This window comes from Triticum dicoccoides, chromosome 5B (genome assembly GCF_002162155.2).
Source record: "Triticum dicoccoides isolate Atlit2015 ecotype Zavitan chromosome 5B, WEW_v2.0, whole genome shotgun sequence".
Taxonomy (NCBI): Eukaryota; Viridiplantae; Streptophyta; class Magnoliopsida; order Poales; family Poaceae; genus Triticum; species Triticum dicoccoides.
In genome coordinates this window covers 6,369,883-6,371,163 of record NC_041389.1, presented here as the reverse complement: position 1 = coordinate 6,371,163, position 1,281 = coordinate 6,369,883, and the positions used below count along the sequence as shown (strand labels likewise).

At 58.3% G+C, this 1,281-nt stretch overlaps 1 protein-coding gene across 1 annotated transcript in view; it reads left to right on the top strand.

Moving 5' to 3' along the window:
• The window catches only part of LOC119306996 (receptor-like protein kinase HERK 1), a 4,193-nt gene extending 3,138 nt beyond the window's left edge, over positions 1 to 1,055 (top strand). Inside the window, exon 3 of the mRNA XM_037583071.1 lies at positions 33 to 1,055. Coding sequence (XP_037438968.1) covers positions 33 to 974 — 942 coding nt within the window. The 3' untranslated portion in view covers positions 975 to 1,055. The remainder of the gene's footprint in view (positions 1 to 32) is intronic.
• The last annotated feature ends 226 nt before the right edge of the window (positions 1,056 to 1,281 follow it).

Below are 1,281 nucleotides of genomic sequence, written 5' to 3'. Positions count from 1 at the left end.
TTTATGTTATTATGTACTCCTATATTTTAAAGGAAAGGGCGAGCAAGAAGCTGCACATCTCGCTGGCGAAGATCAAGGCTGCCACGGACAACTTCCACGAGCGCAACCTTATTGGCGTCGGCGGGTTCGGGAATGTGTACAAGGGTGCGCTCGGCGATGGCACGCCTGTGGCGGTGAAGCGTGCCATGCTCACCTCGAAGCAGGGGCTGCCGGAGTTCCAGGCGGAGATCGTGCTGCTGTCCGGCATCCGGCACCGGCATGTGGTGTCGCTCATCGGGTACTGCACCGAGCAGGCGGAGATGATACTCGTGTACGAGTACATGCAGAGAGGCACGCTGCGAAGACACCTGTACGGCTACGGCGAGCCGGCACTGCCGGCACTGTCCTGGATGCAGCGGCTGGAGATCTGCATCGGGGCGGCGAGGGGCGTGCACTACCTGCACGCAGGCTACTCGGAGAACATCATCCACCGCGACATCAAGTCGACCAACATCCTCCTGGGCGACAGCAACCGCGGCATGATACCCAAGATAGCCGACTTCGGGCTGTCGCTCACCGGGCCGTCTTTCGGGCACACGCACGTGAGCACGATTGTGAAGGGAAGCTTCGGGTACCTGGACCCGGAGTACTTCCGGCGGCAGCAGCTTTCGGACCGGTCGGACGTGTACTCGTTCGGCGTGGTGCTGTTCGAGGTGCTATGCGCGTGGCCGGCGCTGAACGTGAGCCTGCCGAGGGAGCAGGTCAGCCTCGCCGATCACGCGCTGCGCTGCCAGAGGAATGGGACCCTGGACGAGATCATCGACCCGCTGCTGGCGGGCAAGATCGCGCCGGACTGCCTGAAGAAATTCTCGGAGACGGCGTGGAAATGCTTGTCGGACTACGGCGTGGACCGGCCGTCCATGGGCGACGTGTTGTGGAACCTGGAGTACGCGCTGCAGATGCAGGAGACCTTCGAAAACGGGGTCAGCCACTAGTGCAGAACCGGGCAATAGCACCGGTTCGTAAGGCCCTTTAGTGCCGGTTACATAACCGGCACTAAATTGTGGTCACTAAAGGCCCCCCCCCCCTTTAGTACCGGTTCAGCACGAACCGGTGCTAAAGGGCAACCACGTGGCACGAGCCAGCTCCGGAGGCCTGGAGCCTTTTAGTACCGGTTGGTAACACCAACCGGTACTATAAGGTTTGGTGGGTTTTTAGTTTTATGATTTCTTTTTTATTTAATTTTGTGTTTCCATTTTAATTCTTTTTCGTTTGCTGGTATTTTACGATACTACACATTGT